Genomic DNA, 17,359 nt, shown 5'->3' on the forward strand with positions numbered 1-17,359 from the left:
AGGTGGCAAGACCTCATTATCATACAGCTGAAGGGTTCTCTTCCCCCAGCCCCCCCCCCCCCCCCGCCTTTTTAACAAGCTGAAATAAAAAGCCACATGAAAGGCCTGCTCTGTGCTTGGCTTTAATGAGGGACACGCGACCCAACAATGAGCACACATTGCAATCAGGCAGCTTTACTGACACACGCCAGCCCTACAGCTAGGGTACACGCTTAGTCCCTGAACAGCCACTACAAATCCACTGGAGAAAATCGATGGGGCTGCGCTCGCTTGGGTCCTCAAATAATCCTAGTCGATTTCACATGGCCTCCTTTAGCTCCCACTGCAGGTCGCCCTCACCTGATTTGGCTGCGGCGGCGGGCAAAGGGCTTCCTGGCTTTGGCAGCACACCAGGTTGCTTGCTTTTGTAACCCAGGCGTTGCACAGTGCCCGGTGGGCAGCCCGGAAAGAAATTCCCAAACTGAGCTGCAGAGAGAGAGCAAAGCGGTGCAAGGCTGTGGGTGGTTGGTTGGTTTTCTCTGCTCCCTCTCTTGGCTGCCTTGGGTGAACTTCCTTCGCTGTGATTAAAGAGAACCGACAGGTGTGCCCCGAAATTCAGCTGTGTGGTCCCAGAGGACAAGGAGCGGCCCCAGAGCCGGGCTGCGGAAACCCCTCCAGCCGCCCAGCCTTGCGGTTTCTCAGGCCAACTTCACTTTGACTTTCCACCTGCCCGCGGGCCAGGCAGGTGACTCCAGGAAAGGCGCTGGGGTGGAAGCTGGAGGGCGATGGCGTCCTAGACCCCCCACCCCCCACCTCTCGCAGGATTTCAGCCTCTATTGTTCGGCTCCTTTGGAGAGCTTCTCTCCTCGGGAAAGCGTCTGATTTTCCCGGGAGCTCTCCGGCTGCGAGCGCTGTAAATATCCCAACAGATGCTCGGCTTGTTAATAACCAGCTCGTCTCCCCGGCGCTCAGCGCTGCAGCGGCAGCAGGGTATTAAAGCCGGCTCTGAGCGCTCGTCACAACAGTGGCTTCTCTTTTTTTTATCCTTCCACCAGAAGAGATGCAAGGGGGGGGGGCCCGGCCCCGCCCGCCGCGCGGCTGATTGACAGTTTACATAATGAGCCGCGAGGCCAAGAGGCAACTATATAAACAGCTCGCAGGGCGGCGAGTTTCCCAGTCCCCGAGCGCGGCGAGCTGCGACGGAGGAGGGGCGCTTGGACCGCGCACGCTCTGGAGTTTACCGAGGCGAGGAAAAGCCATCGGCTGGCGGATTAATTCCCGCGGGTTGCACCCCTGGATTATCCCATCCATTTGCTGCCTGGCTGGCGCGTGGGGAATATCGGGAAGGCCAGGGCGCCCCAGGTGACTTGCTGCGGGCCACGCCGGGGGCCGCTGGAAATTGCGCCCATTTCCCAGGGAGAAGCCGCGACTACTGAGGATGGCAGCGTGGCGCCTCTTTGGCTCGCTGTTTCTGTTACTGACCTGCCAGCAGGTAACGCGGGGTGCCGCGGTGACGGAGCCCGGCCGCCTGGTACGCCCTGGGGTAAGCGCTGATGTGGCTGTTTTGTGTGTCTCCTCTTTGTGCAGAGGGGCTCCGGCTCCGGCGTCTTCCAGCTGGAGCTGCACGAGTTCGCCAACGGCCAGGGGGCCCTGGCCAGCGGCAAGCCCTGCTCGCCCTACTGCAGGACCTTCTTTCGCGTGTGCCTGAAGCACTTCCAGGCAGTGGTCTCGCCGGGCTCGTGCACCTTCGGCAGCATCGTCACCCCAGTGCTGGGGGTCAACTCCTTCAGCATCAAAGCAACGGAGAGATTTGGCAGCCCCATCCAGCTGCCCTTTAACTTCACGTGGCCGGTGAGCTCCCACCTGGAACCAGGGGGGGGGGAGGCGGGGAGTGGGAGAAGGCGAAGCAGAGGGCGCTGGTAATCCACAGGGTAAACAAACTCCTTTTTGCCCTCGTTGCCTTTGCAAGGCGAGCGGGGGTAATACATTTCGCGGCGGGCATTGCACACAGGAAGCGAGATGCAAAGTGCCCGCCGGCGGGGAGACGGGCTGGCCACAAACCGCGGCGGGGGGCAGGCTGAGGCACTCCCCGCCCCCCCATCCAGCCAGACGCGAAATGCCCCTGCCAGTGCAAGGCAGGAGGCGCGTTTTCCCGGGAGCCGAGCAGCTGCCTCCCTCCCATTGGCTCGGACAGCCAGGCTGGCTGCAAATCCGCGCCAGGCACCCGAGGTTCCCTCGCGGCAGCTAGGGGGTGCAGCGCCCGTAGCCGATCCATTCCGCTCGAGCGCTCGGCCTGCCTTAGACTCGCTCTCTCTCTCTTCCTCTCCCTTATGCTTTGTTTGCCTTCGCAGGGGACTTTCTCGCTGATCATCGAAGCCTGGCACGCGCCTGCAAATTACCTGCCCGAAGGTGAATGACACTGCGCTTACTCCCAGTCACGAGGGGGCGACAGTTCCCTAAGCTTGGTGGCTTTTGTCTGCAGACTAGTCCGAAAGAGTTAACCTGCCAACGTCACTAGAAAAGTTTTAAAGTAAACTAAATTGACCGTCTTGGATCCCGATGTTTGTCCTCTAATCTCTGGGCTAGCTTTAGCCTGCAATCGGGGGCTAGTCCCCAAATGCTGTCCATCAGGGCTGCTTTGATTTCGGTCCCCTACCTAATCTCCAACACAATTGCGTTTCCTCCCGTTTATTTTTGGCGTGGGAAAGAAAGGAGCTCTTGGTGAGAAAGCGACAAGGCTGCCAAAAAGTCAGGACTGCCTTTTCCTGTATTTTACACCTTTCTCAAATTCCGCCCTTTGGAAAAGGAATAATGGCTTTGGGATGTTTTTCTGACATAGAGGAAAAGGATATTTCCACAGCACCGCAGCTCTCCCTTTGAAAAGCTTGCTGCAGAGCCTCTTAGGTTCATGGTTAATCAGCGCTGATGCTGGAGAGAATAGCTGAGGTGTTGCTCCTCCAGGCCACGCTGGTGCGCTTTGCATTTGCGCACCGGGCCTTTTCAACCCCAACGCGTGCAAACAAACGGCAGAAGGCATCGTGCTGCTTTGATCATGTGTTCCCCCCCCCTTATTTGAGTTAAACTGCACAATCATATTTAGTGAGATGAATAATGCACGAGTTCCGGGCCGGACCATGGTCTTTATTTTATTTAAAGGGGAAACTTAGGAATGCCCCCAAGGGGACCAGGCTGTGTGCCGTTACGCCGATAAAATAAGCGGCATTGCTCAGGTTTTAGCAATCTTCTAACACTTTGCTATGGAGCGGAGTGAGGGTCAATAGGTGGCACTAAGGGCTGCAGCTGGCGGCGGGGAGGGCAATGGGAGGTGCGCTGCGAAGTGGCGGTGGATTGGGACGCAGCGCGGGGCTGTGTCGCGGCCGCACTGAAGGCCAGTCTGTGTGTGTGCCGCAGGCTCCCGGGCGCCGGCCGAGGAGTGGCTGATCAGTCAGGTGGCGATCCAGCGGCCACTGGCGGTGGGCGAGAACTGGTCGCAGGACGTGCAGAGCAGCTCGCAGACCCAGCTGCGCTTCTCCTACCGCGTGGTCTGCAGCGAGCACTACTACGGCGAGAGCTGCTCCCGCCTCTGCAAGCGCCGCGACGACCCTTTCGGCCACTACGTGTGCGAGCCGGACGGCAGCCTGGCCTGCCTGCCGGGCTGGACCGGCGAGTACTGCGCCGACCGTAAGTCGCGGCGGGGGGGCCCGACGCTCCACCCTCTCGGCCCCCCGGGGCAGCCGCCTCGCGCCCCTGACCACCCACTGGTGCTCAAGCGGACAGCGGCGCGTGCCAGGCGGTTGGTTCTCCCCCTACCCCCGCCACATTCCGGGCACCAGCTGCGCGCGCCGCAGCCAATGGGCGGCCACTCTCGGAGCGCGCAGCAACGGGCCCGTGTCCCCTTCCCGGCTCGCCCCGCGCCCCGTGGGGCCAGTGACTCACTTCCCAGGGCAGCCATAAGCCCCCTCAGCCTCACCTCCGCCCAGCCGCGGCCCGAGCTCGCCCCGCGGGGGATACTGCTGGGGGAGGCGTTTGCTCCTGCCACGCCTCGCTACGCCCTGGCCGAGAGCGCGGCGGAGCCCCGCCGAGGCACGTGCACATCGCGCCCGGGTCAGCAGGGCCAGGCGCGCGCTGTCTTCACTAGGACGTCACCGCTGGCACCGGCCGGGCCTTAGCGCCAACCTCGCTGGGAAGAAACCAAGGCCTGACCTGGCCAATCTGTGCGCAGCCCCATTTCCACAGTTAAATAGTGCTACACCCAGCCCTGGCTAACACCACTGGAAAGGAGGACCTAGGCCTGATTGAGGCCTTGCCTACCTGGGCCTTGGCTGAACCCTAAAACTAGCTGCTTCTCGGGCAACTCCGCAGGCGGCAGCAATGACCAGAGGGTGGCCAAGATGCCCATGTTTTAAGCACTGGGTCCTCTGTGTTCTGAATAGAAAGGATAGCAGCTGGCCTATGTTAGTTATTTCACCACTGATACCCCCAGAAGAGATGCATCAGTAGTAATAGGACACAGCCACCTCCTCCTGGTTCTTCTCAAGCTTAGATATGCAGGGGCCCATGTTTGCTGTGCAAACAGAAAGTCTAAAGGACACCTTTGTTCACTTCAAATGCTGGCTTTCTCTCCTCCACTTCCCCCTGCTCCAAACATCCCTGTGATCTGAAAGTTTTAAGCAGGGATCATGTTTGAACTTACACTCCCTCTTAGGGGTTTCTTCTTTTTTGTATCTGTGTCAGTATCGACCAACTCACCTTGTATTAATGTACTGAATATACTTTGACACCTTAATACAACCTGAGTTGGTCGATACTGATACAGATACGCTCCTTCTCAGGGGTCCTCTTTTTTAAATGGTAACCCTACTTTGGGGTGTGTTGTAGGTTTCAGGATATTTCTGAAAAGGATAATCCTTTTGCTTTTTAAAAAAATGTAAACTATACTGTGAGATGTATTTATTTAAACCTTTCTGTTGTTTGTTTTATAGCCATCTGTTTGGCTGGCTGTACTGCGCAAAATGGATATTGTAACAAGCCAGGAGAGTGCATGTGAGTAGATGACAATTTCAGTCTGAACTTGACGGCAACTTTAACTTATTAGTTGTAATTAATGTTTTAATTTATCTTTTTCTAGCTGTCGCCCTGGTTGGCAAGGCCGCTATTGTGATGAGTGCATTCCTCATATAGGTTGTCGCCACGGAACTTGTAAAACACAGTGGCAGTGTATATGCGATGAAGGCTGGGGTGGCCTCTTCTGTGATCAAGGTTAGTTTGTGTATTTCCTGGTACTGGGCTGAGAAACGTAAAAGACTGTACGCAAAGGAGCAAAACTGCCAGCTGGAGTGTAAACTATGCACAGGTCCACCCCCTGGGCAGACTAACTTTTTTAAAGGATTAGAGCAGAGCACTCCGACCCACTGTCAGCAGGGTGAATGTGGACAATTACTCCACAGCAGGCCACTTCATACCCTACCTTGTCTTGAGCTGTCTGTGTGCACAAGCCCTAACCCACAGCATCTTTTCCAGAATCTTTCAGTGAAATGCTAATAGGCAACAACTTGTTCAAAGGTTTTCACATACTAACTTTCAGAATTTATTAATAGTAGAGATGAAAACATAAGTGAATTTTTTGGTAATTATAGGTGTATTTTTCTTCATAAGTTGGCTAATACGTTGACTATGCAGTCTAAGTTCAGCTACTTAGTAGCAGAAACCAAGCAGTTTACTAACTCCAACAGAAGTAAACATCACCATTTGACCCTTCCTTAGCTCTATACGGGAGGAAGCAAACTCACAATGAGTCTAGGGTTTGAGAAAAATCATAGTGCAAGATTGGGATCCCTTAATATAGAACCTCTGCTTTTTCAGACTACTGCATCTCACCCATTGAATCACTGAACTGTGGCCAAGTGAGTGTGTCCTCAAGGCTAGAGTTATATTCTTGAAACTGAGATCATAAATTACAGTTGTGAAATAGTGTAAATAGCTGTGAAGATGGTTGTGAAATAGTTGTTTTTTTTTAAGTGTGGATAAACAAGAAAAGCAGAATTTTTGAACACACTTACCTATTAGCCACCTGCATCCTAATTACTCTATTATAGTTGTACCAGTTACAAAGATTTCTGACTCGTGTTCTATGGATTTAAGGGTTTAACCCCATCTCTCAGTATAAAAAGCATGCTTGATATACATTTGGGCAATTTATACCAGTGTCACTCTCGACAATGTAAATATGGTAGATAAACAACAAACTCTTCCTAAGTAGGTTTAACTGTCTGAGCTTAAAGAGTCCCCTTTTTAGCTGTTTCTGCAATATAGCATAGAACACAACACTAAACTTTGCCTTAAAAAGGTAAATTTGTCAAGATATGTGTTGTCTTTCACAGCATGTATACTTTCAACTTGGACATCTAAATCTCATAAAGGCTAATGGCTTTATATACACACACAGAGTGGAGAGTATACTAAGGCACTTATACAGTTAAAGACTTGCTAGCTCTTCTGCATTTCAGAGCTTAGAAGTATTGTGATGGGTGAAATTACAGCTTTATTGATTGGGAGAGTTAATTAATCTGCATTCATTCTGTTGACAACAAAATGAAAGCTCACTTATCTGCACTCTTTTTTTTGTCTAACATGTCTCTTTCTACTCTTTGTGATGTGATATTTTGACAAATGAGTGGATTCCATTAGGTCAGGGGTCTACAACCTGTGTGCAACCTATAATTGCAAAATAAAAACAACTTCTCCTGATCATTTTTGATATTTTGGTGAACGCTGAAAAGCTGAGCAATGAACAACTTATATCTAAATAGCAAACGATATGTGATCTCAAAACATTGGATAATTCTTTCTTCAATACGTGCAGTGCTTTGTAGAATATGTGTGTGCGCTGTCCTTAAAATAGCAACGAAGGGTCCTGTGGCACCTTACAGACTAACAGAAAAGTTCTGAGCATGAGCTTTTGTGAGCACAGACTCACTTCATCAGATGCATCTGATGAAGTGAGTCTGTGCTCACGAAAGCTCATGCTCAGAACTTTTCTGTTAGTCTGTAAGGTGCTACAGGACCCTTCGTTGCTGTTACAGATCCAGACTAACACGGCTATCCCTCTGTCCCTAAAATAGGAGTTACAAAAAGTATGGTTTGACCTTATTTATTAAGGACTCTCTCCTATTCACATGCATTGTGGCTCTTGAATGATTGAGTTTTTTACTGAATTTGAAAAAAAATGGCTCTTTTTGCTCCTTTGGTTGCTGACTCCTGTGTTAGGTTGTGCAAGTCTCTCTAACTTTTAATGTCTTTTCAGATCTGAACTATTGCACCCACCACAAGCCATGCAAAAATGGAGCCACTTGTCTGAACACTGGCCAAGGCAGTTACACGTGTTCATGCAAACCTGGTTTCACCGGCATTGACTGTGAACATGAAATCAGCGAGTGTGACAGCAACCCCTGTAGGAACGGTGGTAGTTGCACGGTAAGAGCTAATTTTAAATGGGAAGTCATTCTCTGAAACAAGCACAAATATACCTTTTCAGAGATGGCTCTGTAACAACCTCGTGGGACTGTGATAGTGTCAGAGGAGGAAGTTTATTATAAGGATAGATGTATTGCCTACATCAAAACTAGTCAGCTGAGCTTTGCAGTGCTGGAGAGGCCCTTATGAGGTCCATTCAAGACACTGGCCAAGAAAGAGAACGGATGCAAAAATAAACTTCCTCAAACTAAAATGCACAGACATGAGATAAAATCTTTCTACATGTTAATAAGGGAGTAAACGTGCATTGCACTACATCATACAATATGAAGCTGATTAAAAGTTCTGTTCCACAAGCTTATGCATTTTAGAGCATTCTGCTGTCTAGTGTTTCAGTGTCTGCAGAACCATTCAGTGGTTCATTCTGCCTGTTGACAATGATCAGTAGATCACAGCTATCAAACATGCTTGGTATATTCTGCCTGAAACCAGAGCATGTAGCCTCTCTGTTCATGCCCATGGGCTTGGAAGGATCACACTCAGAGGCTTTCATTATGGTTTACAGGTGGATCTCTTCATAGTGTAGCAAAACCAGTTCTCATCAGAAATGGACTGCCATGCAGAGGGTGAACAGTTGTCTTGAAAATATTATCTGATAAATACAGTGCAGGCCTAAGAGGGCTGTGGGGCTCCTATTAAAGAAACAGTGGTCCTGTAATTAGTAAGGTCTTTGTTTAGCTGGCCATTTGGCTCCCCACCATTGCACTTGTTCTGCTTGACCAAATGATTACCCTGCTCTGAACATGTCTGTCTAGCAACTTAATCCCTTGGAGACCTGTCTGCATGTTTTTACCTTTCAATGTTTCACTGGCTGTAGGGAACAATAAATTCCCATCAGGTAGAGGAGGAGGGATGGAAGAAACTTTGCTGTTGATCAAGAAAGTAACTACCTTTGAATCCAGTCAAAGAGCAAAAGTCCAATGTTAAGTTTTTATTTTTGCAGGATATGGAGAATGGTTACCATTGCCTCTGCCCCCCTGGATATTATGGTGCTCACTGTGAACACAGTGCCTTGACTTGTGTTGACTCTCCTTGTTTTAATGGTGGCACATGCTTGGAAAAGGACCAAGGGGCCAGCTACACTTGCCGTTGCCCTCTCGGCTTTACGGGCTCTAATTGTGAAAAGAAAGTGGATAGATGCATGAGCAACCCTTGCGCAAATGGTAAGTCTTTCCCTCGGGAGATCTTGGATATCATTGGATCCTCCACATTTTCAGTACTAAAGAGTTGGAAATCTTTCATGTGATCTCTCGCTCTTCCTCTGTTATCAGCCTACTTCTATTATACTTCACTTCCTACCCTGGCCTCTCAGAAGGAACCAGCATTGTTATGCTGTGCATAAATTGCCAGTGCACTAGAGATTGCAGGAGATTTATCATGGGAGGGAGGAAAGGGGACAAATGTGCAGATTAAATTAAACTACGTATATATTAAAAGGACAAGATGAATAAGGTAACATCTTGTATTGGACCAACTTTTGTTAGTGAGAGAAAATTCCTCACCCAGCTTGTCTCTAATATCCTGGGACCAACTTGGCTATAACAACACTGCATACTTTATGTTAAATGGATATAATTCTGTCACTATGGCTTGATTAGATAACTTATGGAGCTTTCATAAAAATGCATCTTGTGTATGTAAAACTGTTTCCCACCAGTTGCAGTAATATGAATTCCTCACTGAGGAAGTGGCGAGCTGTTCAGGGTGAAATCTATTGCTGACTGAACATTTTTTTTTTTCCCCCAGGTGGTCATTGCTTTGATTTGGGTCAGCTTCGTGTATGTCGTTGCCGTGCTGGTTTCTCTGGTCAAAAGTGTGAGATAAACATCAATGAGTGTGCGAGGAACCCGTGTTCCAATGGAGGCTCTTGTCATGATCTGATCAATGACTACACCTGCACCTGCTTGCCAGGCTACACAGGCAGGAACTGTGACATTAAAACCAGAGATGAATGTGCCTCTGGGCCCTGCCAGAATGGGGCCACATGCTACGGTGGACTTTATAATGCCAACTTTGTTTGCAACTGTCCATATGGCTTCATGGGCCGTCGTTGTGAGTTCCCGGTTTACACAGTGCCCGTTCCATATCTGCCTAAACCTGTTCCCTGGATAGCTATATCCATGGGTGTGGGACTGGTGGCTTTGCTCATATTATTCTGCATGATAGCTATGGTCATCAGACAGATGCGGAGGCACCCAGAGCAGGACTTGGAAACAATGAACAATCTGTCTGATTTCCAGAAAGACAACCTTATTCCAGCTTCCCAGCTCAAAAACACCAATAAAAATAAAGATCTAGAGGTGGACTGTGGGCTGGAAAAATCTAACTACAAACTTAAGAACCATACACTGGACTATAACCTGGTAAAGGATCTGACAAGTAGAGGGACACAAGAAGATAAATATTATAAAAGTGAAAAATGTTTAGGAGAGAAGCCTCCCCTTCGATTATACAGGTAAGAGTGCAATTTTTATCCAGCAATCATTAGCCATATCCGTCCACTGTGCATGTGGGAAAAGCAGTGCTTTTTATTCAGGGAGCAGAAATAGTGAAAGAATTGGATAGTAGGTGGGGAATCTTCAGACTAGTGCATGTTTGTGCCCAAAATGGGGCCAGCAAGGGAATTGGTGGTCGGTCAATTTGTGAGAATAAGTAGTGTTTTTACCTTCCCAACTAGATGGTGGAAAGATACGACCAGCGATCTCAATTATTTTACATCTCAGTAATTTCAGATCTTAATAAGAAAGCAAAGATAGGACAGCCTACCCAAGAACGTCCTGTTCTGTGGGACTGGAGGGTGAAATAAGTGTAGCCATATTCCATCTGAATAGATTAACAGTGTGTTTCCCATCTGTTCAGTCTTTTGATATATGTATTAAAAATCTCTCACTTGGATTTCACATGTGATTTAAATGCTGTATTGTAAGAAGGACATGGCAGGAAATGAAAAAACAGGAGATGGACCTGAGTAGTAAATTATTAGGGCATGCTAGAAATATAGCAGGGCACTAATGAGTCCTCTTTACAATTATAATTTCCTACTCCTTGTAGAGTGTACCCAAAACAAAGATGGTTGCTTGATTCAGGGCATGGCCTTATCTTCTTTCCCATCTTACGTTCGCATTCGTCCTTGACCTCTTATTTCTGCTATGGATATTTCTGTACAATCTTTATAAGGGACTTTTATTTTCTTCAGAGGCCTTAGATTTTCACTTGTCTGTGTCTCCCTTAGTGAAAAGCCAGAATGTAGAATATCAGCAATATGCTCTCCGAGGGATTCTATGTATCAGTCTGTCTTTGTGATAACAGAGGAACGGAACGAGTGTGTCATAGCCACAGAGGTAAGTACTCTGTTCCCTAAAACCCTGTGTAGGCACTCATTGATTCGCAGAGTGATGAGGCAAGTCATCCATCAGAACTGAAGTCTGAGAGGGTAGCAGTCTATTGCAGGGATTTTAAGCACCCTCTGGTATCCATCTATACTGTGAGGAAAGGCTGTGATTGGTGAATCATCAGTGGTACATGAAACTCTTTGTGGTGGACCACAGGAGCACCAGAACAATTAGCAAATGTGGTAGTTGAGATATGGGAAGTGGTGTCCTAACTCTTTTTTTTTTTCAGAAGTGAAGTCAGTGGGAGCTGAGGATGCCCAACACTACTGAAAATCCGATCATAAAAGTTTATGAAGTGGGAGTAGTGAGGCAGGGGTACATAAGATTATTTTCTTACATGCATGGTCCACAAAATGGGAAAACTGATAAAGCTAGGAGACTCCCCACAACAGTAAGAAAGCATAAGATTGGTGTTCGTTCTATGGGAACATGAATATAGCCACCGAGTTCCAATAGTAGGTATAAGGTAGCTGAATATGTACCAGGAAGAATACAGTGAGGCCTGTTCTACAGTGCCGCTTAAGTCGATGTAAGTTACATCACTCGGGTGTGAAAAAAGCCCTCCCCTGAGCGAGGTAGCTTACATTGACCTAATGCGCTATCTACATCATGCTATGTCAACGACAGATGCTGTCCTGCCAACTTATCTTCTGCCTCATGGGGAGGCAGGGTAATGCCATCGACTTATCGCCTCCACACCAGACCCACCATCAATTGCAGCAGCACCAATTTTGCGTGCCATTATGGGCAAGTCAAGGAAAGGCACATACCTCCCTTGCCACACAGGATCACACTACTTGTTACTTGTGTAGATTTTGATGTGTTACCTGAGAGGCCAGGATACAATACAGCAACTGATCATCACAGGAGGAGTTTGGCATGGGATAGTGTTGAGAATTTGAACAAATGCTGTTAAGGAGCTGAATACTTAACTGAGGGACTAGTGATCATTTGGAAAAAGGCACAGTGGGAAGTGAAGAGTAACTTAATGCCAGCTCTTGGCCTTCTTATCTGAAGTAATAATCTTGAGCTGAGTTTGCTCTGTTTCTACCTTTCTGCCTATGGGCTTAGCTTTGGTATTGCAGTTTTAGAGAGCACAGAGAAGGCAATATCTGCTGTGGCATGAACACTCTGTGCAACAGAATTCTAGTCCGCTGAGATTCTTACTCAAAAGGCGAGCTGAAAAATAGTAGTAGTGCAAATAAACCAGATAAGATAGAAGGCTTATATTCGAAGGACCTAACTCCTGCTGATTGGTAGAAGGAAATAGGTATCTAAATGCTGTAAGTGCCTTTCAAAATCTCCTCCTATTTTCAAACCTGGCTGTCTAAAGTTAAGCTCATAAATCCATATTTGGCTTGCAAATAAAAGTAGTCTGATTTTTTTTCAAAAGTGCTTCTTGATGATTCTTAACACTTTTGAAAGTTGGGCAAATTTGGATTTGGAAGCCTAACTTTAGGTGCCCCCCAGACTTGAAAACTTTGACGTAAATTATCTTGCATTCGGATCAAACAATTCACCTGTAGGGAGTGAGACTACATGAAATAGGGCAGAGCTGTTAGCTAATGATTCTCTGACCTGTATGACGGCTTCACCCCCTGAATACAGAAACCTCTGTCATAAATTAGTTTGTTTGAGAGGTACTTGGTTCATGACTTGCTTGTTTTATGTCAAATCTGCAATATGCTGCACATAGTACCACCTCCTCAATCCTGTTTTAAATTATTTTATTTCCTGACAGGTATAAGACCGAAGAGTCCATTTGTGTACACTTCACATTTGGTGATGCTAGGAGATGGACGTTTCTGTTGCATTGTTTACAATTCAGAACTGGATTGGACTTTTTTTATATGCAACTTGCTGCTCTCAGGAGGAGGATGGAACTGGGTGAACTGGACAGACTGTGAATTTACCAAAAGATGCAATACACCTTTTTGTTTGTGGTGTCCTTGTTTGTTGTTTGATACAGGGAAGTTAATTGGCAATAGAAGAGGGAGGGGCAGAGGAGAGAAGAATGAAAAATGGTTTTTGGACTGGATTTTTAAATGATATTGAGGACAGGTCCTCATGGACAGACCTGTTGCTTTCCAAATTTTAACTCTGGGAGATTCCAGCTGGAGCAGAAGGCACTTGACTGTCGCTTTATGTGCAGATGTTGCCATTGGAAACACACATGAAGAAAAAGATGCATTAATGTGTGGATACTGGATACAGAATCAATGAGATCTCCATTGTTCCATAGGTTTAAAAGTGCCTAAAGCGCGCCACAGAATCTCGGGAGCCCAGCCAGAGCCTTGACTGCCTTCTGTTGCAGTAACTGACCAGTATTGGGGAGGGGTGTTGACCCTTCCTACCGCTCACTTATTTACATCTTCTTGTCTCCAGCTGCATTTATTTCTGGCAATTTGCGGGGTTAAGCAAAGAGGGATACTGAACAGACACTTCTCTCATTTGGTGTTGCCCTGGAGGACTTCTGATCTAAGCAATAATTTGGGGCATAGTCCCATCCCTGAAATGATAGAGGACTCTCCCAAGTTTAAACTGCTGACAAAGGGTGGGTGTCGTGAGTGTTGCTGCTTTCCCCTCCGTATGAGGAAAGACATAATGCCTGCCCTAACTAAAAGCCTTACAAATGCGTTTAAAGTCAATCAGCTACTAGAACTTACACATGCTGAGCTGTCGCAGCTGTTTTCATACCTTTTGCACTACCAGTAATTTTGAAAAGTGAAATTTTTCTTCTGACGCAACTTTTTGTTTTGGCAAGGACTTGGGATTTTTGTGTTGTGTTTCTGAATCAGGTGCCACCTTCAACTGCAAATAGTCTCAAAGTCCTAGCTGTTACTTTTCAAAGGAGGGGGAGGGGTTTATTTCCTTATCCTTTACTTCCCTGTTGTGAAAATCACCAGCCCTACACAGTCCTTTCACCCTGTTCCAAATGCCCAACAGAGAAGCAGCTGCTGAGAGGCCCCCTTCAAGGACAGACTTCGCGGATAGAATCCGAAGGCTCTAGGCTTGTCCTCTTTGTTTCATTCTCACTCACAGCAACAGGGAATTGGGGAAGCTACTCCTTGAATGCAGAGGCACAGTTCTGAACTGGTAGGTTCAGTGCACACAGACTATCTTTTATATACACACTTACAGCAATAATATTTGACAGGAAAGTGCAGTGATACACTGTAGTAATAAGATGAAACTGCAAGGTGGGGGTGGAATGAGGAGGGAGGAAACAAGATTTCATTCAAGGAAACCTGGGACTGTGCTATCTATCTACAACTGTTCCCGACCTTGTAAATCCTAGTATTGGACTAGACCATCTGCTGCCTTGAAGTGTGCAGGCAAGGTCCTGTCATTAATGTCCACTACTGATCTTCTGCTCTGACTACACAGATCGTTTTGAAGATGACCTTCAGAAATCAATAATATGGATTTTAGTTTGTCTGTTTGTAGTTTATTTTGAAGTCTAGTATTTCAGTAATTTAAAAAATCAGAAGCACTGAACTTTCTACATTTTATAACATTATTTTGTATATAATGTATATTTATAATCAAACCAGAATTGTAAATATGTTTATTACTTCTCATGTAATGTTTTTAATGTGATAAAGTTTGAATTTTATTTTTTTTTCAAACAATGAAAATACCTTCCTGCTACTATGTAGTTTATGTGGTTTGTCTTTTTACCAGCCATGTTACTCCTTGGCCCAGCAGCAAATTTTACTATTAGCTTTCCACATTCATCCCAAATTTACATCTTACATAGACTTGCTGCTAACCCGCTTTGACATTAACTGACATCAGAGCGGCTGTACAGGTTGAACCTCTCCAATACAGCACTCTCTCATCTCACAACATACGTGGTCTGATATGATTTTAGTTAGCCAGATATCCCCCTGGCATGGGGGTGGACAAGTTTCCCTTGGTCCCATAAAGTTTGTTTCCAGCCACCAGTGCTGGCTCTCAGTGTTCTGTGTTTTTAGTTGCCTCTAATTTACCCCTAAATGTTTTGTAGGAGCCCAGCTAGCAATGGATGTGTTGGTAATGCAGTTAGACAATGCTGACCTCCCATGGTCGGGCAAATTCTCTCATTTGGCACCAGTCAGGTCCCAAGGGTGCCGGACGAGAGAGGTTCAACCTGTAGTAAGGAACTGAGGTGTCAGAAAAGTTGCTATTGTGCCTGTACTCTTGAGTTTTCTCATCCCCATACAAACAAGGATTTTATGTGATTATGAAGTGGCAAAATGAACTCCTTGGGTTAGAATTAACTCCTTGTGGAGTAAGAATCCTAATAGGCCAATCACACATTTATTTCAAAAACTCCTTGAGTAAGGACCAAACTTTGCCCCGTGTAGTTTATTCTTGCACTGAATCAACAAGTTTGGACTTGTGGAACTTATTCTTACTCACTCAGTTGAAATTAGCTTAAACTTATACTACCCCTGCAGAGTTTCGTACCCCCTTCTCACAACGTCACAGATTGCTTGGGACCTGTATGGTGGGCCTTTGCTTCCATGTGGTTTATTTCCCAGATTATTCTGCTCCCACAGTATCACTGTCCTCTTAAGATACAATGAACTGCACGGCCCTCTCTGGGGAAGCTTCAGCAAGCAGTAGTGTGAAGCTGTAAGAAAATGCAGACATGGTTAGAGGCCTTTGAACATATATAGATACTATTTACACATAGGCAACAATCTCTTACAGTAACCTACGTTAGGCAGAAATGCACTTAAACTAGATGCATAAACAAAAACTCACAGCAAGAACTGGAAAAAATTGCTCTTGTTTAATTATAAGTGCCAAACAACCTGTTAGATTTTATTTCGGTCCTCTGACTTGTTTAAGTAAACTATGAACCACCTTGTCACAGAATTTTAACTCTTACTAGACCACTGTGACTAATGCTCGCTAAAACAAATACAAGAAGACCCTTAATGCATAGCAATGTGATTAAGGAGTGGTTTTATTTGTGTCTTGTTCTGCTCTTCAATTTCTTTGTTAGTAAAAGTAGCTTTTAAATCATAATCTGTTTCCTTGGCTCCACTTAAAAACATCCAAGATGGCAAACAGAAATAAAAAGCTCTCTCCTATCCCCAAATGTTCACCTTGTCGAGCAAATTATGAAAAACAAGCCATTGACTAAAAAGCTGAGCAGATGCTCCCGGCTTGCAGCCTTTCCTTGGCAATGTGAAATAAACCCAACAGATGCCTCTCTTAATTGAACACATGGATTACATACACACACGCACTCTGTCCTGCTTAAAACAAAACACACACACAATCAAACAGGAAAATAGCCAGAAAGCTCTTGCCACTGCACTAGGCAAGGAGTAATGCAAACACCAACAAGACCTAGTTTTGCCTGCTCAAAATGAAACAGGAAATCATCTGTATAGGCAGGAAGGAGCTGACTCCATTAAAACCCATGAGAGATTACGTAGCTCCCGGTGGTAAAATAGGCACAGCACATAATTTCATGCATGACACCCAGGTAGGCCGGATGAAAAAGACAAGCCCCGGTTCACAAGAAAAATTGTATCTACGTATTTGAGATATTATCACACAACTCCCAAAGTAGCTGACAGATGCTACACAGGTTAGGGAGGTAACGGTGCATGCGTCCACAATTGACTAGGAAAACTATATGTGAATTCATGCACGTGTTCGTATCCCAGCGACATTGCCAAATAAATTGAAAACATATCGACTGAAAACGCAATATGACCAGGATTTAAACTAGTGTCTTTGGCCAAAAATTCCCCACCCCATCACAACTGTGGGTAGAGAATGCTGTGCCCTGTTACTAGCCTGTCACCCAAGATACAGCTGCAAGTGTATTAGCACTACATACAGTTGGTGAGGCACTTTGCAATGCTTCAGGATGAAAGCTCTGCACAGCCTGGAGTGCCTCTGACCTTCAGCACCCGGCTCAGTATGAACCAGCTCATATGAACCAGTCTCTGTGCCATGCGCCAAAATCCCTGAGCCTTGGTGTCCTGTGTGGGGCTGGAGCATGAGTGCCAGTGCCCCAAGCCTATTGCCACTACAAGCAGAGCCGGACTACCAGGAGGGCTGCAGCCCAGGGCCCCCAACCTAAGGGGGCTCCTGGAAAAAAGAGTTCCAGGCTGCCAAACGCCCAGAACTTTTTGTGAGGTCCTGTTAGCCCCAAGGCCCTGGACTGCAGGCACTACAGCCGCTGCATTCTTGCCTTGCCTAGCTGGAGTCGGAGAAGGCAGCGCCATGCGCTGTCATCCCCTCCACTATGCTGCAGATTCTCTCAAGGCACTTGGGTGGCTTGTTTCAGGGTGCAATCTACTTCTCTGGCGCAGCGTCCTTGGCTAGCAAGCTCAGTCCCTGTGCCACTCTCGCCCGGAGGCTCCACCTCCTTAGCTCCTATTGGCCAGAGCTGCCCCAAGTAAGTGCCCCAGAACGGAACCCTGTGCTCCACCCCTGAGCCGCCT

At 46.8% G+C, this 17,359-nt stretch overlaps 1 protein-coding gene across 1 annotated transcript; it reads left to right on the plus strand.

Annotated features, from left to right (window-relative positions):
- The first annotated feature begins 458 nt into the window (after window positions 1–458).
- DLL4 (delta like canonical Notch ligand 4) lies at window positions 459–14,549 on the plus strand. Its single transcript, XM_074997008.1, has 11 exons — window positions 459–1,471; window positions 1,567–1,830; window positions 2,331–2,388; window positions 3,391–3,660; window positions 4,962–5,022; window positions 5,108–5,238; window positions 7,283–7,452; window positions 8,456–8,675; window positions 9,259–9,967; window positions 10,745–10,853; window positions 12,646–14,549. The coding sequence occupies exons 1-11, from the start codon at window positions 1,418–1,420 to the stop codon at window positions 12,649–12,651; spliced, it is 2,052 nt and encodes a 683-aa protein (XP_074853109.1). The 5' UTR covers window positions 459–1,417; the 3' UTR covers window positions 12,652–14,549.
- The last annotated feature ends 2,810 nt before the right edge of the window (window positions 14,550–17,359 follow it).

The sequence above is a fragment of the Carettochelys insculpta genome, chromosome 6 (genome assembly GCF_033958435.1).
Source record: "Carettochelys insculpta isolate YL-2023 chromosome 6, ASM3395843v1, whole genome shotgun sequence".
In the NCBI taxonomy this organism is placed as follows: Eukaryota; Metazoa; Chordata; order Testudines; family Carettochelyidae; genus Carettochelys; species Carettochelys insculpta.

Bases quoted from the DNA above. Each gene is read 5' to 3' on its own strand.
- DLL4 (XM_074997008.1), top strand. From the start codon at position 1,418: ATGGCAGCGTGGCGCCTCTTTGGCTCGCTGTTTCTGTTACTGACCTGC. The intron at 1,831-2,330 runs GTGAGCTCCCAC...TTGCCTTCGCAG, and splicing joins CCTTTAACTTCACGTGGCCG to GGGACTTTCTCGCTGATCAT. The intron at 3,661-4,961 runs GTAAGTCGCGGC...TTTGTTTTATAG, and splicing joins CGGCGAGTACTGCGCCGACC to CCATCTGTTTGGCTGGCTGT.